This window comes from Stegastes partitus, unplaced genomic scaffold (assembly GCF_000690725.1).
Source record: "Stegastes partitus isolate 25-593 unplaced genomic scaffold, Stegastes_partitus-1.0.2 Scaffold269, whole genome shotgun sequence".
Taxonomy (NCBI): domain Eukaryota; kingdom Metazoa; phylum Chordata; class Actinopteri; family Pomacentridae; genus Stegastes; species Stegastes partitus.
In genome coordinates this window covers 559,691-581,072 of record NW_007578000.1, presented here as the reverse complement: position 1 = coordinate 581,072, position 21,382 = coordinate 559,691, and the positions used below count along the sequence as shown (strand labels likewise).

The 21,382-nt window shown below is 39.0% G+C and overlaps 1 protein-coding gene across 1 annotated transcript in view; it reads right to left on the bottom strand.

Annotated features, from left to right (window-relative positions):
• Positions 1 to 2,143: 2,143 nt before the first annotated feature.
• The window catches only part of scara5 (scavenger receptor class A, member 5 (putative)), a 106,961-nt gene continuing 87,722 nt past the window's right edge, over positions 2,144 to 21,382 (bottom strand). Inside the window, exons 11-12 of the mRNA XM_008282378.1 lie at positions 19,147 to 19,335; positions 2,144 to 9,395 (exon numbers count right to left, since the gene is read on the bottom strand). Coding sequence (XP_008280600.1) covers positions 9,262 to 9,395; positions 19,147 to 19,335 — 323 coding nt within the window. The 3' untranslated portion in view covers positions 2,144 to 9,261. The remainder of the gene's footprint in view (positions 9,396 to 19,146; positions 19,336 to 21,382) is intronic.

Here is a 21,382-nt window from a genome sequence, read left to right as displayed (position 1 = left end):
AGTATTTACAAAGATCATGTAAACAAAGAGACAAAAAAATAAAAGAGTTTTGTACTGAACTAATCGGAATCCAGGATTTTCATGCACCACAGGATAAAAAGTAAAGTGTTAGTACACCTGAATATTACTGATGAACATTTTATAGAAAGACTTTGTATTCTGCCCTGACAGTCTCCTCTCCAGACTTTTTTCAGCTTCAACCAACTGCTAGAAGGGAAAAATGGACGGAGAATACTTTTAACAACCCAAATTTAGTTCATTTTTCAGGGTCATGATATGTCAGCACCTATGGTGCAGGATCATCCAGGATTTATGTGTCAAGATTCACATAAATCTTTCTCTGGTTGCGGTTTTTACATCTGGAATCATGCAGAACTGCAGCCAATGAAGGAAATGCTGCTGTAGAGCAAACATGCAGTGCCTTCTTTCCAATTTAACTCTTGTCCTCCAGTTTAATCCGTCCTCCAGGCCAGAAAGCCACAGCATAACTAGTCATGTTGTGTGCCAAATGATGAGATGAAGACTACAGAGGACAACATGGTGAGTTGATGCTTCGAAGAAATTACAGCATCTTCCTTCTTTGCGGTGGCAAATACAACAGTTAAGCCATTGTTTTGTCAAATTTAAAGCCTGGAGGTGGTTCTTACATGAGAAATCTTCTGTTTCATAGAAAATTTTTATAGTATCAGGATAGAAACAAGAAAAATAACATCTCCAGGTCCTGATGTCCTGGGCAGCTGGGTCCTGATGATTGTTTCAGTATGGTCCTGATTCAGTGATGACTCATTATTCCCTACACAGTAAACACTGAGCAGTAACTTATAATTATTTATTTTGTATTATCACTGATGTCGGTTTCACAAACTTAAGTGTATTTAGTATTTACACCAACTGTATTATTACCGTTGGTTGAAAATGTTACATGAAAATAAGTGTGGAATGTTTTATGTGTTAGTAGTTTATTAATTTCTTTGTGAGAAGCATTGCGGTCTACATCTGCTGCTGCTGGTGGGCCTTTATAAAAATGAGTAGGCCTAATAATACGTTTCTGTCACTACACGATGCACCTGTCTGCTGCAATCCATCCGCAGCAACTCAGCCCCAACCCAGTGGGAGCAAGTCCACCAGTCTCCATCAGCAGAGAACCATGGCCTTAGAGTTAAAGCTGGTGACTTTCCTCCTGGCTGCTTCATACTCTAACCACCCTGATGAAGCCAAAAGAACCACGTCATCTGTAAAAAGTACAGATCCAACTCTGAGGTTCCCAAACTGGACACCCTCCTCACTCCGCCTGCTCATTCTCAGCAGTGAGGTGGAAAAAAACATGTGGCTGTATCAGCGTCTCCGCCAAAATAATTAGGAAAGTATTTGCATATTTGAAATTTGTAAAAATCCAATCCATTCGACTTAGAAGCAAGAAAGACAGTATTAGAGAAGATAAGACACTGAGCATGGATGGTCACATAGAATGCTTTTCACCAGAATGATGTTGTTATAAACTGCAATCATGTCATCAGAATACATCAAAAGATCACATTAACAATTTCTACTCGTAAGAAGTTTCCACAAATGATTACAATACTGAAAGTTGTTGCTTACTCTTTGCATTATGAGGAAAACAAATTGTAACATGTTGATCCCTGACATTCATCCTTATCAAATCAAAGCATATCCAACGCTCAGGTTAGAGACAGAAAAACTGTTGACGCATCCCTCCAACAATCTGCAGGTGTGTCAGCGTAGCTCCACTTATAAAGCTTCATGCTTTGATGTATCAAATAAAAATGGACACAGCCTTACCTTCCTGGGGGAAAAGTGAAACCACATTGGCACAAGTCAAACCGACTTCACAGCCTTTGGTCAGACTGTCTACATGTGTGTTGGAGATCAGGTGATTTTTCAGCCCCGTCACTTCTACATCCGCTTCACATGTGGAAACATTCATACGTGTGATTACTGTTCAGAGCTGCCAGTCATACATATGTGGTGTACACCTCCACGTGCTTCAGCTCCTGTGATCATGACTGCAGCTCACACACACACGTCCACGCCAGCTTCCACCCTCTCCCTTCACCTGCTGACATCTTAAAGGCGTCTGCTTCCAATTTATTTCTACATGTTATCAGGAAAAATACACCTCACCTGTTTAAACAAATCTACATTTTATTACTTCAGCAGTGCATATGCGGCATTTTAGTGGTACAAATCAACAGAACATAAAGTAAAAAAGCTCTGTGTATGTTTAGGTGAAGTACTGTATCAAGTATTTTTAATCATGATGGAGTTATTTCCATATGCATCGTGTTAACTCCACAGCCCTTATATGTGTTACGAGCAGCACTATGTAGTAAAAAACAGAAACATACAGAAGTGCCTTTATCCCAAAATAGCAAAGTCTTTGTACAACAAATACATTAAAAAAACACTTTAAAATCTGTACTGGAAAACAAACGACACATTTAAGTGGTTAAGTGCACTTGGTTTGCAATGTGTTCTCACTTTCAAAGGTATGGCATTAGGGTTCTTTACATTTTAAAAGTCAAAGCATTTGAGTTATTTGACCCCATGCGGCTAAAGCTCTGATCTGAGGTCAGAGGAACATCTAACCAATCAGCAAATCACATCACAACTGTTTTATCCTGCTGATATCTGATAGGCTGCAACTCAGCTGGGAAGCATCATCAGTCATACATGTACCCGTGATAAAAGGCTCAACTGGAGGGGACGCTGGTTTTGCACATGTATGCCGGACGCACACACGGTTTGGACATGTGATCTGCTTTTACTTCACTGCTTGCAGTCTTCAGAATCTGTATTTACCAGCAGATTACATTCCTCTGAACTTTAACCCCTTTTTTCTAAATTCCCAAACCACTCTCTATATACTTTGATCATTTTGATTTAATCTTTTCCAGGAAAATGTGAGAAACTCTTCTTATTTTCTCTCAACTTTTGAAAATAAAAGTGTAAATGATTTCCACCACTCTCTACAGGAGATATGCATTTAAACAAATTGGCCTCACTGACTTTTGCTTTTTATACCAGCTAGAGATGCACTGACACCACTTTTTTCAGATCAAATACCAGTCCTTATATTTGGATTATATGTGTTCAGTTGAAATGTTAAAACTGCTTGCAGTGCGACTTGCTGTGAAGTAAAATCCACATCATTCCACTGCAGGGTGACATTGGACACACACTGCTGGTCTGAATATAAGCAGTGAAGCTGAAGGTCAAATTGTCCTGAAACACACAGCTAATGTGTTTTTTCTCAACTTCATGCACCCTCAATCAGACAGTCTCTGAACATGTTCTCTTACTTTTCCAGTGTTTGCTGCGAAGATGGTTGTTGCTCTGTTCTGTTGCTAGCATTCACAAACTCCTTGAAATTGCGTTGGGACTTGTGATGTTTTGTTAAACTGCTTATGCTAAAGGACCAGTATGTAGGATTTAGTAGTGCCACATGGGGAGGTTGTAGATTGCCACTAACTGAACACACAGTTTCATGTTTTCATACCACTGAATAGGCCTTACACATCGTCCCCATACATGTGGGCAGGTAGGGACATGATCCACCCTCTGGTAGGCTTTTCAGGCTGTTATCACCCCTTTTAATGTTGGTATAGCTGCTATTTAGCACCTACAAAGACAAATATCCACATTTGGATGCCAGAGAGGATGGAGAAGGTATGAGTCTGCAGGAGGCTGAACTTGAGCTTGGTCTTGGTCCATAATTAGTTTTATTTTTTCACTTAAATCCCGCTTTAAGTTTCATTCTTATATTTTTGTATATTCATTAGGTATACAAAAGATTTATTTTTGGGTGAAAATACACCCTATGTTTACCAGATTTGTTGACAACACAACACTATCAGCATGACTTTCTGTGTATCAGTTTTCAGAAAGGATGCTATTGTACCTACTGAGTCTACTAGAAGGTGGAGGAAGTTCCGACTGGCCCACATGTATGGGGAAGATGTGCACTAATAACATTTGAAATGGGTGAACTGAATGCCACCTTCCTTTCCAAGTGTGAAGGAGGACTTAAGGTGTCTGTGACGTCAGCAGAGGAATGCAAAAGGCCTTCTCTAGGGCCAATATTTGGTTTGTTCCTTCTGGGCAGCTGGACAAACATGGTGGCACAACATAGTGGACTATGGAGTGGAGGAAGAGGACATGCTTATTTTGTGGCTATTAAAAGACTCATTTTATGCTAACAAAAAATATTTGTAATAACAGGTGATAATATACAATAGGAAACATACTTCTGAATATTATATTACATTTTTGAGAATTGATCCAACTAAATTCCACACACTGGTCTTTTAAAGGAGCTTTTTCTCTCCTCCAATAGCGTTGCTGTAAAATGGCACTGATGAATGTTATGAAAGATATTTTACAAATATGAGTACAAGTAGGACCACAGTATTTCACCCAGTGCTAGTCTCTGAATCAGTGCATCCCTAGAACCAGCTATGATGGCTTCCCTCACCGATTAAGAAATTGATATTAGATTTCTTTTTTTAAAAAATCTACATTTTGACCAGTCCTTCTTCTTTGACACCTTCTAGTAAGCTTTAAAGTACTTGACTCCAGTAAGGTGTAACTGATCTCCTTCTGAGAAACATCAAAGAAAGTTCAATCTGCTGGAAAATACAGAGAAAATGATAATAGGGATTTGGATCAGTACAGACCAATCACTATTCTTCAAGTAAATGTTGCACTTAATAAAAAATGTCAGAATCCATCATTGCGTTTAGTATTGCCTATGTGAAGTAAAAAAAGAATATGGCACAAAATGTGAAACTGAGGCCATGGAAACAAAAAGCTTGGAAAACTGCTGCTCGGCTGCTATCGGCGCCCTGCATTGGTGATATAAAACAACACAATACATTATTTCTCTACATCTGTGCAAGCACAAAACTATTTTGTGGGAAAATATTTAAACCAGTAATATTTTGTTTGCTTTTTTTTTTTTTAAGTTTTTTTTTTAAAGGAGATGACAAATAAGCAGAGTGAAAATACACTGATGCAGCCCCGGGTGTTATCTTTGGCGGTTGCCGTAGAAAGGAAGTAATAACTCTGCAGCCAAAGTGCTGAATGTGACGCCTCTACAAGATAAATGAGAGACATCAGGACTGAACACAAAGGCCTGGCTGCCACTCAGTTGTTCTGTCAGCTGCAGCCTTTGTAGTGCTCAGAAAAACCGAGTAGAGATTGTACAAATGTGCGCATGTGTTTACTCTCAGTTATGGCTCTGCATAAGAATGTGTTGGAGAATGTACAAAAATATAGCTTTGTTCTTTTATCATTTGCTCCGTTCACTCACAGAACAAATGCACAGCTGGACGTAAAAGTGCGACCACCCCACATATCACAAACCTGATACTGTACATTAAATGCATATTGAGCGTTTAACGTCGGCCTCTGTGTTAAATTATGTTGTTTTAATTGCACATTGGTGTCATTATGAGCAACATCAACTGGCAGCTCCACGAGGCAGTCAAACATCTCTCATCTGTTTCCAAATTTCTGTTTACATTTGAAGGGTTTGCATAAGTTGGAGTCAGAAAAACCTCTCAGTGAACCCTTTTCTGATGTGTGGTGAAGAGGTTCTGCTGCTGTCAGCTGTCCCATTTCACACATCATGTTTTGTTTCATCATCTCCTGCGCTGACAGAAGAATTTCCACACATCCTGCTGCCTGATAGCTGATGAGAATTCAAGCCAGTATGAACGAATCCCCTGCATTTTAACCAGGAGTTTATCTTTATACCACTACTTTGGGATTTATGCGGATGTATATTTACTCTAAAGCGTGATCTTTTCTATTGTATAACATTGAGAACATGCACTAAGTGTGAGTTTTTGGACAGCAACTAACATTTACTGCCCCTATCTGCCGATTATTTTCTTGTTTCATCTAAAAAACATTACCACCAGATTAATATTGAACATATAATAAACTAAAGATGAAAGCAACTCGCTTGAAGAGTTGCCATTTGCTTTCTTTATAGAGACGAATATGCAGAAATCCTGAAGGTACATGAAGGTGCAGATGCCAGGTGTGATGATGTGATGGTGGCAGGTTAATTAGCAGATCCAAAGATTACGATGCCACCACATTTAAGAAATAGCCATGCTGAGGACAGGCCACTGAGTGAGCTATTCAGTCAACTTTTATAGAGAAATGTATAAAAGCAACAAGTCACCCACGAACCATCCTTTGGTAAGTCTGCTGAACCTGGTTTATTGCCTCTTTTTCCTTTTTTGTCTGTATTTTGCGTTATTCTGTGGCAGAATAATGATTTGAAACTGAAACCTTGACATGGGCAGAGGAAGCCATTTCTGGCCGTACCAGCATGAACATCTCCAAAACATTTTTTCCTCCTTTCACTTGGACACAAACTCTTCAAGGCACGTCAAGTGATTCATTTTCATAAAAAGTGAGTGTGAGGACAGTTGAGACATTATAAGAGCAGAGGGGATTTAACTTCAGCCTTTTGATTTGAGGTTTGTGAGTTTGCCAGATTTTAAGGTGCACTAAAAAACGTTTCCCCTCCTCAAATATATAACATGGCTGTGTTAAGGTTCCTGGATATATTTTTATTCCGACCTGCAGCTTGACGTCTTCTCTTGGCTCAGAAGAAGAAGTGGCGAGGACACTTGGGAGGTACCAGCTTTTCTGGATTTGAGAGCAGCCATAAAGATGAAATCCCACCGAGAGCCGTGTAAAAACGTTGAGGAAAGTCCATTGTGGTTGTTTTGGTGTGTGTGTGTGTGTGTGTGTGTGTGTGTGTGTGTGTGTAATAATGCTGAGGCAACCCAGATTTTGGCAGCAAACGCTAACAGACCCACCGCTATAAATCGTACAGGGCAGGGGTCCATGCATCCATCTGTTTATACTCATCTGTTCTTCTTCATAATCGCTTCATCTGTCAGCTGGAGTGACTGTTAACCCTTTCAAACATTTGTTAGTTGTTGACTTTTTTTTCCTTTTTTAATTTTTGAAAAAATATAGAGCACACAGTAAGCACTAACTGGTGATTTGCAGGTTAAATGATGCACATATGTTTAAAAATGAAACAGAAAACTATACATATATATATATAGAGAGAGAGATTTTTTTTTTTTGGCCATCTGGGTTTGAAAATCAGACCTCAATATGACTAATGTGGTAGCACACAGTCTATTTACACATCCAACAGAAACTGAGCAACATTTATCTAGAGTTGTGTTTCTGTCCAACTGATGAATGTTAGTCCAATATTGATTCTGATTTTAGTTCTGTTTTAGGTGTCCACCAACTCCTAAAGGAAATAATTGACTCTTTGTCACTACTAAAGGAAACATCGGACTCTTTAGCTGCTTCATGCTTAATTTCTTCACCACCTTTGTCCTTCATTGCGGGACAGGTTGTATGAGTTTTATAGTCGACTTTGTGGATCAGACGGCTGAAAAATTTAACTCAAAATCTCTGTAGTGCCACAGATTTGGCTGATTACTCTCTGTCTAAAATCTAAATACGTAGAGGTTTGACTGCTAATCAGTCTATGAAGTGTTTTCTTGAAGCATTTTGTTTTGTCTACTCAAGCATGCCAGTTGGTTTTATAATATGGGGGGAGGAATACTCAATAAAAAGCCAGAATGTATGATATGCTATCCAACGAAATTGGAAATCCTTAGTTTATACGTAGTTGGTCCAAGGTGAAGGGCCACCACAGAGAGGGGAGATACAACATTTTCAGAGAGTCTCTCCAGGAAGACTGTTATAGCGGCTTACTTTTGTCCAGGTATAAAAAAACAACTTAAAAAAAAGAAAGCGAGAAACAGGCATTCAAGCCTCAGCTCCTCTCTCATCTCCAGTGAATCGTGAAATGAAGTAAGTTTGAATGCTAAACTGTTGGTTTTGAAACAGCTTATCACACAGCTGACCATGTGATGAGCACTTCTGATGGAGCCTGCTGGCACCTTCATGAACTTAGACTTGTAGCTAAATCATAGACCTTATCTAAACCTGGACGCCCTGTGATGTCAACCATAGGTTTCCTGAAAAACACTTTTGAGGCTCAGTGTGGAGACTCTGGCCGTTATCATTTTGGCAGTTGCCTGACTTCTTCTAACCCCTGGCTAATGTAACAGGAGGTGGAGCATGAGTGGAGCTGAGGCAGACCATGGACTTTGCTGTGACGGTACCCATGTGTTGCTAAAAGTGACAATGCCCTTAATTATGCATAGATTTAAGCCTTTATACAACTTAAATGGACCTGTTACCCCTCTACTGTTGCCATTTTAACATGGGGGTCAATGGGGATTGACTTGGGTTTGGAGCCAGTCTCAAGTGGACATTTGAGGAACTGTAGTTTGCGGCACTTCCACGCTGGCTTCATTTTTCACCATGGAAGAGTGCTGCTTGAGCTACATGAAAGAAGACATTTTGTGAAGGAAATGTACTACACCTGTTTGTCAGACCTCCAAGATGCACAAAATATGTTCAAGTGAGAAACAATTAACAAACATAACTTTTAGGCACTTCTACTTCAGGTAAAATTTAATCTAGTTTTAAATGAGACTTTATGATACCTTTGACCTGCAAATCATCAACTAGTTGCCTACTGGGCAATGTTATATTAGATAAGGCAACACTGTGGTATGCTGAGCAAAAGCCATTCCTACATAATACTGTGAAGAGCAGCTGCCTGTAAATGAAAAATCAGTTCATCAGTGACACAGTCTTCTCAGTTCCTCTTAGTGCCTCTTGAGCTCCTCAGGAACTGAAAATGATGTTCTGGGAAGATGATCAGCCCGTCCTCCCAACACTGGAGGTCAAAACAGACTCAGCCTCTGAAGGCAGCTTCACACCTTTCCTTTGAACGCTAACCTTTGCCCTTTGTTGAAGACAGGTGTGCTCTGAAATACAGGCTGATGAAGCTTCTTGGTATGTGATCATCTCCCTGCGTAGCAGCTCCTACTGTGCAGTTAATGAAAACATAGCCATGAAGAGAGCAAGTGTAGCCCCATGATTCAGTCCTGTGGCTGAAATAGTCACGTTTAGTCATGAACTTCTAAAATAAAGCTGCATATTAAGTTCATGCACAACACAAGGGTTTGCCAGCCGAGGTGGTTCTTTTTCTGCAGGTAAATAAGCAACATACTGCTAATATGACGCTCCTGGTACAAATGGCAGAACCTGGTAGAAGTTTAAGGCCATGGTTGGGGAGATGCTCGACAGCTGCAGCAGCAGCGGCGGGATCCTGACGGTTTAGATGGCGCAGGTCACACCAGCGTCCTCAACGTGACCGCAGTTGGTTTTGCCCCAGCCAGAAAACTTGCACTGATGGATGGTGTCTTCAGTTCCTGCACATGCAACATCATCCATCCAGATCAGACCAGTACCTGCATACAGAGGGAGAAAACACTGTCAGGTATCACATTGCAAAATGAAGCAATTATTCCTGAATTTTACATAACCTGGGATCCCTGCTTTTTTTCTTCTTTTCAACCATCTGTTTTCGCTTTTTTTCCTGACCTGCTTTTATAGTTCTGTTTTGTTCTTACCCTGCCCATTGCGAAGAGAAAACTGATAGACACATGAGTTCATGACCTCGCCTTTCTAAGGCACTCAAGGATAAAATAATGTGATGAAACCAATTCCTAAGTTCCCTTCATCATGAAGATGAAAATTCATGCAATAATAATTTATTTGGAAAAAATAAATTCACATCTGGTCCATAGCATCAACAGTCCAAGCTCAGTGGTTCCTCTGATGGCTCGTTCATGTATCACTTTCCCTCTTGTTCACAGTCAAACACGATGCCAAAGAGAATGAACATGTTGGCTCTGCTTGCAAGTTTAATCAGCAGCTAAACTTTGTGAATGCCACACACGGTTTAAAGGCCATAAACCAGAAAGTCAATATTGCTACGTTGGATCCTAACATTTTAATTCCTGCTGTGGTATAAAGAAACCAGGATTTTCTCCACATGATTGCAAAAGCTTTAAGACTGTGAGGTGGCAGCACACATCACTTTTGTACATCAGATCGTGCCCCAGTTTTAAAAAGGTTAAAAGTTTTGGAGGTTGATGATGTAAGGGGAAACCTCCTGGTCCAAGAAACACTCATCATTAGAAATGTGTGTGTTGGAGTCTTGTGATTGAGACAGCAAGTACTTCCAGGGCTTCCTCAGAGAACTGTTGATCAAATAATAATATTGTATATCCGGTAATAAAATATACAGTTCCAGCTGGTCAGCAGAGCTTTTGGCAGTGGTGTCTCCCTATAAACTCTGGTTCCTGTTTGTGAAACCGGAATCACTGGAGGTTTTAGAAAGTCCCAGACAATTCAGTTTTGCAACAGTTTTACATGTTTGGAGGAGACTCAGCTTTGAGGGAATAAGAGTGAAGGGGAGGGAACATTTGGTTGCACTCATGTCGATTCTGTAGTTAAAGGATTCATAACTAAAGGCTTAAGCCTCGTCAGTAACGCTCTTAAAGCAGCATCTGGAGATGGAGAAACAGCTGTCATCTCTGCTGCTCTGCTCTAAATAACTGCAGTTAATCACTGAGCCCTCCCTCCATATCTCACTGACAACTACAGAGACACAAACCAACTACAAAGAGTCACAATCAACTGAAAGAAGAAAAGAATCACAAAGAAATGCAAAAAGAGGTACAAAGAGTTACAAAATAACAACAAAGATATGTAAAACAACTACAAGAAACACAAAGTGACTGCACAGTGACACAAAATGACCATAATGACAACACACAAAATGACTACAGATACACAAAACAACCATAAAGACATACACAATGACCACAGAGCCACAAAAAGACTACAAAGAGGCACAACATAACCATAAAAGAAGATAAAAATACCACAGAGACACAAATTAGCCAAAAAGGGGCATAAGATGATAACAAAAGTGCAAAAAAATACTATAAAATGACACTAAACAAACACCAAGAGACACAAAAGGACGGCAAAGACAAAAACAAATGACAGCAGACACATAAAGTAACTTACGATGCACAAAACAACTACAAAGACACAACACAGCTGAAATGAGACAGAAACACAAAATGACTACCAAGATGCACAAAACAACTACCAGAGATGCAAAATCCACACAAAGACATACAAAAAGATCACAAAGACATGCAAAATAAGAAAAAAAGATACACAAAATTACTGTGAAGACACAACACAACTACACAAACATCAAACATAGCCACAAAGACAAACAAAAAGTACACAAAGAGACAAGAAACAACTTTTAAAACACATGTAACAAATCAGTCACCTAACGACTACAAAGTCACACATTTATCAGAGTCTGTTTATGTCTTAATGTGTTTGTGGCCATTGTGTGTCTCTTTAGGAGGGACTTTAATTTCGAGTCCCACATTTCTTCATTTAAAAAAATCCTCAACCCTCCTTTGAATCTTTTTACTGGCAAACAAGGAAGATAAAAGGCACAAAATCAAAATCCACACAAAACAGAGAAATGCAGTCAAAAGCATTATCTCAGCTTCAGGCCAGCAGGCTGACAATTCCAAACTTAAATAAGTTTTAACCAACCTCTTAAAATTCCATTTTTCCTTTCTCACAACTGGCAAACAGTTCAAGGAACTGTTGCGATCAAGACAGCTGGAGAATAAATATTGAAATGTGTATTCAGATATGATGGGAGCAGTTCAATAGAGTCAAAGTTATCCTCTTGAAAAAGAAAACTGCAGCGTCCTTAATTTCTCTATGACCTCAACAACTAAATGAGAAAAAGACGCAGACAAAGAAGTTACAAAGTTCACTTATCTGCACTGATGGCAAAAACAAGTGTTAGTGCTTCCTTATGTTGACTGTGAGCCCTCGCGCTGCAGTAGAGGTGATAAAATGATGACTTACAATGATATGATACACGAACAAAATGGGACAATCCTTTTAAAGCAAAGTGGGAACTGCACTTCACATGAATCATCTCTAATGTTAAATATAATGTAATAATAATTCCAACTCTGAGGACGCTTAAACTGAACAGTATGTTCCAAGTCAACATACTAACTATGAAAAAAACAATAGGCTCCCATTCATTTTGAAACACTATCTAAACATTGTGGATGCCCTTTGAAACTGTGTCATTTACTGCATGTAGACTGTGGGTTGAGAATTTTGTGTACATGCTTGCAGTCAGTGTGTATGTTTGTTCTTAAGAAACTGATCTTAATCTCAGCAAGGCTGAGTCAAGCCACCCATAAGTTTGTGCACTGACATTTCAAAGTCTCAAGTCTGGAATTTGGCTGTTGCCATCTTAGTCTTTTGACCCTGGATGTGATGATTGAGCTGTGCATCTGACTGGAAAGCCTGAGGACACTATGCATGGTAGCAGCCTGCCAATCACAAGGAACCCTCGCACTGAAACATACCCTTGCTTCTTAATGGGACAATAATTTACAAATTGAGCACACTGTCTTGAAACTAGTGATGGAGTTCATGAACTTATCAGGACATTGTTTACTGGACGAACAAATCAAAGGAGAAGTAGGGTCATTCACTCATAGACTTCTATGCAATCTGACTTGTTTTTGCTACCAGAGGAGTCGCCCTCTGCTGGCTGTTAGGCAGAACACAGCTTTAAGGTACTTCTGCATTGGCTTTACTTATTCTTTACTTCTTCTTTGGCTTTTAGGCTCAGAGGAAATGTCCCTGAAATGTCAAAAATATTTATTAACTTTCTCCTGAACTGTTTTCTGGTGACCGTAACTTTTTCCTTTCTTTAATTTACCTTCATTTACTCTTTAAAAATGTAAAAGCAGATTTTTCTTAAAGTAGTGGAAAGCCCCCTGCACTGTAGAAAAACGTTCTTGAGACATGTATATTACTGTCCATTAATAACAAGATTCATTGTATTTGCCGTAAACTGTTCCTCCCATTTGGATGGATGTATTTGCTAAATTATGCTTTTAAATTCGCTGCAAACACCAGAGAATCACAGTCCTCTCTATCTTTAACTGACAGGTCTGACAAGCCTCCAAAATGATCAATCAGAGCAACAGGTCAGTCAGTTTTCTGGTGTGCAAAGCTTACGTTTTCTGGCATTATTCACTGCCCTGGTAAATCAAACTGTCTATTTTTCTGCTGGAACTACATGAAACATGTGTGCTATGAATACCAAAGAGACTCATCAGACGTGTTTGATGAACCATGCAAAAAAGAAACATTTCCAAAATCTCTTACTGGCAGTGTGTTAGCCAACTTGCCCCTTCATTGATGTTGTTCCATTAAAGTTTTTCTCAGAAGAAGAAAACTTTTTTTTTTTTCTTATTTCACAGAAATAAATCCTATCTTCAGTTCCTCAACTGTGGTGAAATAAACTGCAGTTCTGATGCAGAGACTTAAATATATGTGTTTTTAAGTTAGAAAGTTTTATTGTGCACAACTTTTTCTCTGAACATATTGACTAGATTTTGGGAACTGGTTTGTTTCCAGTTCTGCCAGTTTCAGCTTGGCTTCTTTCTGTGTTTTCGCTTTATCAAAGTTCAGCCATAGCATAGAGCTCTGAAGGCTTTATATCATCAGTGGAAACACAAACTGATATCCAGATTAAGAAAATTTAGTCAAATCAGATCATTGTCCAAAATCATAAATCAAGCATTTGAATTTACAGGAATTACAATTTAAAAAGTAATTTTAAGGACATATTCCCACCACTTCAATAAATACTTGCATGACAACAAAACAGAACAAAACTGATGTTCGGATTTACAACTAAATTCAAGTTAAAGTAATGAATGAAACTGGCTTGATAAATTATTTTTTCTTTACTTTGAATACAGGATTCAAAGTTAGCCTCTTCATGTCTGAATAATTTCAGACGGTTAAAAGTAGTAGTTAAAAATACCTTTGACTGTTGACAACAAATCTAATTCCCCTCAATCAATTTGTTGATTGAACATGAGTTCATTAAAGGTTGTCAGAACTCAAACAGATTCATGCAAACTGTTAAAAACTGAGTGAGTTTTCCAAACAGTACTGTGTATACAATCTGTACAACACACCAGTTCCTCTGTTCTTTGACTCTCTACTCAGACAAAACAGAAAAAAAATAGAGACTTATTTCTTCTGTTTGCAAAAAGCACATTTTTTCTGTTAAACTGTTACATTCATACGCTGATATCTGAATAATAACAGAAAATTGATATCTCAGTCAAACCATGTCCTTCCAACATTCTTGACTCAGTTCACAATATACTATAACAAAGAGAACCTGGCTGCAGATTTGACATCTTGAAAGCAGCATGAAACAACACACGTGTCTCCGTGCAGGCGTGCCGTGGATGGAAATGAGGTATGCGCCGGGGAAAGTGCACATGAGGCTGCAGAGGTAGCCAGGTCCAGTGTTGTTGTACATGATACCACAGCTGTTCTGCTGCTCTGCCTTCTGAGGGTTTACTTTAATGGACGGGGGACCTTTAAACCGTTTACTCTGGATCTCGACACGCATTAACAGTTACTGTTTGCACGATGGAGTAACGTCCGCTCGCCCTGAATTTATAATACTTCTCACAAATAAGTGTTGAGTCATCAAACACTGTGTGTGATTTCAGGGGAACACCCAAGAGTCATGAACTTCAGAAGGATTTAGAGGATTTAAAGGTAGATTTTAGGTGGTTTGTAAAAGGAGGCTAAAAGAACATCAGTGTGAGCTGAAAATCAATCAGATTTTGTTAAAGAACACCTTTTTTCTGATCCTTGAAACAGATTCTTCCTGAGAGCTGATGCTTGTGTTGGGGTTGGACACACTAGTGCTTATGGTCGGAAGAGGTAGAAGTAATGTGCATCTAAAATGTACAGTTTTCAGAGTTTAAAGAAAATACTGAAAGTTTAGTTTTTTGTAAAGAAGAATCTTTGCCATGCTATATTTCATTATTAGATTTTAGTCCCAGTTTGAGTTGATGACGTTTCATAACTCTTCAAAGTCCTCTTGGTCTGAAATGTTTGCTCTTCATGCTCGTTCTCAAGCTTAAAGTTATTACAGAGGAATTCCAGTGACTAATTTGGGAGACAGCTTTGCACATGTGAACTCTACTTCTATCTGAGATTATCTATCCAGTGCACTGGTAGCGATTCATTTTACATCAACAGTAAGCTGAGCCTGTCGTGGTGACGGTAACAGAGCAGGCGACAGCAGCTCAGAGTGTGCTAGAACCTACGGCGGTGAAACTTCAGAAGAATCTAAGAAAAAATGTAGATTCCCCACATAAAAAATAATCTCAGAGAAAACATTGCTGTCTAAAAAAAGAAAGCAATCAGGGGAAAGTCATAAACAGCCATCAACAGTCATAACTCTACTGTAGTACTCTCTTTGCCAGAAGGGGGAGACACATTTTTCACACTGCAGGTTTAAAACAGAAGGTTCCAAGTTTAGGTAGAATTGTATTAGTTGAAAGTGCTGTGGTGGAAAATACGGATATGAAAGTGTTTTATGGAGTATATTTAGAGTCTCATGCACAGAGTGTCTAAAAGAATTTAGATGAAACATATAAAGACAATGCTTTTTGTCTCCACTACACTGTTAAAGACAAATGGTCTGACAAGTAGGAGGTTTGTGTGTTAGTAAAAATAAAGAATGAACTACACAGAGGTATTTATTTGACGGTAAAGTGTCAGATACACAGATGTCTGAGGAATACTTTGTAGTACAAGACACAATGATTGGTAAAGTTTTGTGCGTTTTTGTGCTTCAGCTGAGGATTTCCATCCAATGCAGACACATTTAAACAGAGACAGAACATTATGAAGTGTACAACCTGGTTAAAGATTATAAATACACTGTTATTTGGTTCTTCAGTTGTTCTTTGGTTCTGGAAAGGCTCCGATAAGCATTACACTACATTTGAAATGCTGGTTTATTTGGGCTTGCTGTTGTATATTTGGTTGCAATCCTGATTTGCACTGCTGGAGCCTGTAACTTAGTTTGTACAGCAGGTAGGTGATTAATAGCAATACTGGTGATTCAGTCTATGAGCTCCTCTTTTATATATGTCATAATGTCTTGAACCATCTACTAAAACACCTGTTATGTTATGTACATAGGCCAAATGAGATTTAGACATGATTTCTTTCATGCATTTCTAACAGTTAAAAGACAGAGACATTCTTTGGTGTTATTGCCTAACAGTACTGCAGACCTGCTTTACTTCACTGGATGAGTGTCGTGAACAGTTTCCTGATTGGTCACTTTGGTGGTACAGCGTGTTCTCTCCTGTCAAATCTAGGCCTGAGAAATACCCTGAAAGCTATGACTCAGAAAGAATTTGACTAAAAGAAATCAAAATGCTATATGTAAATTCCAGATAGCTGAACACTGAATACAGCCGTGATGTTAGTCAGTGCTGTTGTCTGGAGGACGTCTTCTGGAACAAAAGCACATTTTCCCCCATTTTTCCAGACTTATTGGTAACAACTCTGCCTGGACAGAGACTCTGAATGATGTAAGGCTGAATGAAATAAAACGAAGAGAGAGTGGGAGCGGGAGACAGAGATGAATATGACCTCTGAGACTCCTTCTTGACGACATTTGGCTCACATGACTTTCCCCATAAAGCCTTAATATTAATCCCTGTCGCATTTTAGGGCATTGCTCAAGTACTACCACCAACAGCTAAGAACTGCAGAGTTAGTAAAAATCAGAAGTACATCCACTGTGGATACGTGCTGCGGGCCAAGACATTGATTGATGTCCTCTTATTTCACACTGGGAACACCGAGCTGTAAAAAATTTGCCTAAAAGAAAAGAGCACTTAAATTTGTAATAAAACATCATCATTAACTCATCCTTAAGCTAAGGTAATTCAAACGATGGTAAACACAGTGTACCCAACATACCGACATTGACTTAAGGTTTAATATAGCTTCACTACTTTCTACATTCGACCATGTTCAGACAGACTTTTTACACATCGTCGTAGGATGTCCTCAAAATTTAACATGACAGTTTGTGTGTTTTTTTTTTTTTCATGATTTACCTTACATTGTCACTGCATTGGTAAAAACACTGATATATCACAAAGCAGAGGCTGACGTTGTCCCTTATCTATCCACAACCCTCACTAGAGCTCATAGCAGCGTCATTACAAGGAAAGACTCGCCACTTCCATGATGTTGAATAGAAATCTATGAGAGAATTCTACAACACCAAAGAGGGCAGTTTCATGACACATCCTGTTATTCCCTCTAAAATCCAATCACTTCCATTATAACAGCCCAACTGGAAAACATGACTCAAGCGCAGTGTCATGAAACTGTGCACAGTAGAAGCACAACCTTTGGAAAAAAAATGCGTTTTAAACCAGATTTTTGAGCAAAGTCACCAAACTTTTTAAGATTAAACTGGTGATTGTGTTCAGGCAGTTTTTAAGTCCTGATGATAACTGAAATAGCAGCTATGGCTCTCCCCCCCGCTCCTTTTGATAGGGACTTGGTCGTGTTATCCCAAAATAACTGCACAAGGGTGTTACCCAGATGTCTGCCAAGTGGCGCGACTTGCCTTTAAGGACTTTGCTTGTAGCTAATGCATACAGTATGTTTGCTAAGGGGCGAGGTGCATTGTACACAATCTACCTTACACTAAAATTGTATATAAAATGCAATAAAACTGGAACCCATTAGAAAAATAAACATTTACTGACCAAACTGAATTTCAGAATCCCTTTAGGGATAATGATCAAGCCATATTTTAACCATATTTTGAGGGGTGGCTCAGGTGACCTTGAATCATCCCGTAGTTATGCTGCTGTACCTTGACTGCTGGGGGACTTCCCATGATGCACCTCCAGTCTACTCTTCTCACTATCACTCTCTACATTTATATCAAACCACTGCATGTCATTAACTTTGTGTCTTCTCTCTCCAGTAGTTTGTGTTTGGCCCTTTTTGTATTTATCTGTGGCTCCGGAGCTACATGTGATAAAAGATACTGGCCTCACCAGTGTGTATTTTCTCTTGTGTGTTGTTTTTCTGTTTGTCTTTGCGATCCTTCGCTCTCTCTCTCTCTCTCTCTCTCTCTCTCTCTCTCTGTAAGTTTTTTCTTACCACTGTATGCTGCACAAAGGGGACCATTTAGATTTATTGGGTTTCTCTCTGTAAAATAATATTGTAGGATCTTACTATGTAAAGTAGGTCTATATAAACGAAACTGAATTGAAGTAAATTCGGCAATTACACACTGAAGTGAAACAAAAACTGATTAAAACAAGCTAAGAGATAGCTAAACTGGAGAGCGTCTGTGATCACAAAGTAGAAGTTACTGAATCAAAGTAAACCAACACAATGTGCATGCAGCAGAAGTTCACCAGCCTAAGCTTGATTATAGATTAAAAAAAAAAAAAAAAAAAAAGGGCACAATCACACTGATCAGGAGTGAATTTAGATAATGGCATCTACATTTTTTGACAGGCATAGTACAGATATAGTATTTAATGACAGTGACACTTTTGGTGCCAGAGGTTTTTCTGGAGTCAGTGCCTAGTGGCCCTCAGTGGCATCGCACTGGAACGTCCATATTGGCTATCCGTGGTTGTTACCATTTGGTTGTACATGTGCTCAGTGTGCTTTTAGGGGCGAACAACCTGACTTAAAACACGTGTTGCTAATGGGATGGAAATCACAGAGCACCTTCACAGGTTCACGCCTTGGTGGGTTGGAGTTACGATGCCAGAATGCGAGGGACTGATGAGAATTAATCAGGGGTGTAATGATGTTTTGGCTGACCAGTGCATTGGTACTTCAGAACAAAACTTTGCACTGTGGTTCTAATTCACTCACTGGACACATTCTTACACAACGATGGTGGCAAAGCTGCTATGCCATGCACTGCCTGTTCAAATTATTGGGGTTTGGACTGTTGCTGAAGGACACTTTTGCAGAAAGAAGCAATAAATAAAAGACAATCTGCTATCTTTTGAGCCATAGATGATTACGTGTACACTTTTTGACCACAGCAATATTGAAACTTTGACAAAAACACAACCCCCAAGAAAACCAAAGGCTAAAGCTTAGCCCTTACAAACCAAACCCAATGACAGGATGGCTTACATGAAGGTTAGAAGTTCAATGCACCCATAAAATAACATCAAAAAAGTTTCATACCATGTCCGAAGCGTCCAGTCTTATGTATCTCAGTTGCCCCTTGGTATCCCAGCATCCTGCAGACTACGTCTCCATCCTTTTTATCCCAGACATCATCACACACCGTCCCCCAGCGACGTTCGTGGAAAACCTCCACGCGACCTTCATGCGGACCAGACCCGTTCACCAACCGCACCAGTGTCTCCTCCACTGGAAAACACACACACAAAAACAGACATTAACATAATAATGAGTGTAAGCAAATGATACAAGTATTTAATGTGTTTGCAGACAGCTTTTATGCATTTAGTCTTTATTATCTATGGAAACAAAACTGCACTGAAAAAACACTCTCTGACTCTCTTTTATCTGGTGTTTGCTTTCATAGCTTTGAACCCACACCGTGTAGATTATTTTCATTGTGTGTGTTTATGTGTTTAATGAGGCCCTGTGAATCAAACCGATATGAAAACAATCTGAGATGAATAGGCTTTTATTGACATGCTGAAACAGAATTTTTCCATAAAAATGCAGAAAGAGTCTTTAATTCAACAAGAACAACAAATAAAATAACTCTGTGGACTCTTTGTTTCCTCTCATGTGAACCTTCTCATAAAAGTTTGCGTTCTATCTGACCAGAAAATTTTCAGTGATTGTGGACATTATAATCTGGCAATAATCTCGTGGACACGATAGCGTTTAAAATTCATAACATCCACCGTTGGATTTGCATCTGTAAGCATTTATCCAGTCAACTTATGGACTGAAAATAACCAGCTGTAAGTTAATATTGGGGAAATGAGAGAAGACAAGAAGAAATAAAAGCAGGACAGAGACGATAAGTGGAAATCAGGGACGATAGAAGTGAAATGAGAGAACAAGAAATGAAAGGATGAGAAGATGAAGAGTCAGTTGAACAGGAAACAAGACAAGAGATGAAGACATGTAGTCTAAACAATGAAAGAAGACACTGTAAAGAGATCGGACAAGAGGACAAAGGAAGAAGTAAAAATATGTTGAAAGGTAACAGGACTTGTTTTAAGACAAGACTTTTTTAAAGGATGAGAAGAGGATAAATGAAAGACAAGAAGAGAATACTTGTCAGAGATTGGATAAGCAGAGAATAGAGAAATGTGAAAATAACAAAAGTAGTTGTGAATAAACAGCTGGTGGTAAAATTTAAAAGATAAACAAGAAGGGGTGGGGGTGGGGGGGCACGACAAGCCATATCCCCTGTTCCTAAAGTTTATGTTAAGCTAAGCTAACTGCCTCCTAATTCTAACTTCACTGCACATAGACACAAGAGTGTTACTGATTTCCCAAAACTATTTCTTTAACGTATTCTATATTAAAATAATTATATGCTAAGAGGAGTTTACACAGAAGAATGCAACACCCTTCTGAGAAGCTACAGAGATGAGCCACGACATTAAACCCACTGACAGGGGAAGTGTATAACACCGGTCATCTCGTTATGACGAGGGAAACCTTGGTACCTGGTATTCACCTGGATGTTGCTTTGACACATGCATTTATGATGTAACAACTAAATGATTTCAAACTGACAAAGTCTGCAGTTCAGGATATGCATTAAGCAAAGTGTCTGACCCAGAATCTAAACTGTTGTCAGTGGTTGGATGATTTGATGATTTCTCATGCAGTAATGCTCCATCACACATTTTAAATCTATTCTGGAGTAAATGCTTGATGCACGACATATCGGTGACCACATCGGTAGCGGCCGTTGTTCGTGTTTTTTTCCCCATATATCGCATCGGTCCGATGAACAAATGTTGCTGATGTGAAAAGCCTACTTTAGCGGCTTCGTCTCTACATTTGATATTGCTGCTGCATCACAGATGTTTTTACTTAAATGGTCCTGGACTTGAACGTTAAACATGTTAAAATATGTTTAAATATGTTTTACTTTTGTTATGTAACAAAGAAGACTATGTGGTCTAATTTGGTATGGGCTTCTTTTAAATAGTTTTCACGTTTTCACAGTGCTTACTTATACTCATTTTTCAGTGTGAACAAAAATTGTATATCGGCATCGGTAATATCGGTTATCGCGATATCAGAAATCTTAATATCGGATGTCGGTATGGGAAGAAATTTTTTGTATCGTGCATAACTTGTAAAAATTGAATTAAAGCTTGAGTTTAAAAAATATATTGTACAAATCTACTCACAATTGCAACATCAGTGATAAAAATCATGCAGCCAGGGTCTAAATAAAGCTGCAGGGAGAGTGCTT